This window comes from Volvox carteri, assembly GCF_000143455.1.
Source record: "Volvox carteri f. nagariensis unplaced genomic scaffold VOLCAscaffold_69, whole genome shotgun sequence".
Taxonomy (NCBI): Eukaryota; Viridiplantae; Chlorophyta; class Chlorophyceae; order Chlamydomonadales; family Volvocaceae; genus Volvox; species Volvox carteri.
In genome coordinates this window covers 363238-364469 of record NW_003307612.1, presented here as the reverse complement: position 1 = coordinate 364469, position 1232 = coordinate 363238, and the positions used below count along the sequence as shown (strand labels likewise).

Sequence of the window (1232 nt, the reverse complement as noted above, 5' to 3'; positions counted from 1 at the left end):
CTTTGCCAACTGCTCTTGCGTCCGCGAGCCAAGCAAGTCACAGCTCTTGGTGTATCCGGATGTTGTCGCGGTTGAGGCTCCTGAGCGTGGCTATACCAAGTTATGCTTTACCGTCGGCACGCTGGACGTCTGCAACTCGCGCTCTCGGTGCTGTCAGTTCGACCTCTACAAGGCCGAGTTTGAGGCCACGCCCGATTGCATCGGGTCGCTTTCCTACATGACCGTGGACGGGGTTCCGCGCTCACGCTTCTTCCAGCTCACCCCCTACCCGGCCATTAAGGTTATTAACATTAACAAGAAGTTTGCGGATGCGGAGGGCACGGAGATTTGCCTGGTGCTCAACTCTACAACGTGCGGTACGTTGACCAAGCTGAGCAAGTACAGTGATGGTACGATCCCGGTGGCTTTGTTCAACAAGCCCAGTACATCGAGCGTTGACTGCTGCCCCATCAGCGTCGCTAATACAATGGTATACTATTAGCCAGGCTGTTATTTGCTCCTGGAAAATGATATTTGGTGTCAGCGAGTAGCGCGCAAGGCGCGGAAGAAGATGGCCATATTGATGTTCCCCCGGGCGCGCGCGAGCTTGGTTTATAAAGCTTGGCTCTGGGAATGAAATTTTGCAAGAATTAGGAAGATTGGCAAATTTTTGACAATGGATCTTAATACGCATTCCTTAACTGTGCTCCGTGCTGCGAAGCGCGAACAGCCACGATAAACTTATTAGTTGTGGACCTGCGATGGCTGTGAATTGCTTCCCGCCTCAAGCTCTCGGCGCTCTGCCTGGGACCAAGGGGCTAGGTTTGCGATTTCGTGTCAGTCGCTGGCAAAGGCTTAGATGGAGCGTGGCCTTCATTTTAGTTCTGTGTTCGGATGATACCAACACCTCGAGCCGAAACGTGGGGAGGAGGACACGCGGAGGGGGGATCAAACCGTTCTTTGCTATTGGGTTTCTGCTTCGTGCACTTATCTCTTTCCATTTCTGTCCTAAGAGATCAACTGAACAGTCGGACTGGAAAATTCTCAAATATGCAACGTGAGGGTGCGCGAAGGCTTTAACGAAATCCTCGTGCGACGTATTGCGTGGATATGCGTGCGATAACGCAAGCCAGCCAGGTGGCGTTTGTCGTCTGCCGGTGAATGAAGCTACATTGTTACATTATTTATTGTCTTTGGCGTCCATCGCTGTTCGCTGCCGTTGTCCTGGATGTGGCCCCTGTACGGCATCTGCG

General features: G+C 52.5%; 1 protein-coding gene across 1 annotated transcript in view; it reads left to right on the top strand.

The window, feature by feature from the left end:
* The window catches only part of phV27 (extracellular matrix glycoprotein pherophorin-V27), a gene marked incomplete at both ends in the record, with an annotated part of 2213 nt that extends 1732 nt beyond the window's left edge, over positions 1 to 481 (top strand). The window contains one exon of the mRNA XM_002957115.1: positions 34 to 481. Within this exon, the coding sequence (XP_002957161.1) occupies positions 34 to 481 (448 nt within the window). The remainder of the gene's footprint in view (positions 1 to 33) is intronic.
* Positions 482 to 1232: the final 751 nt, after the last annotated feature.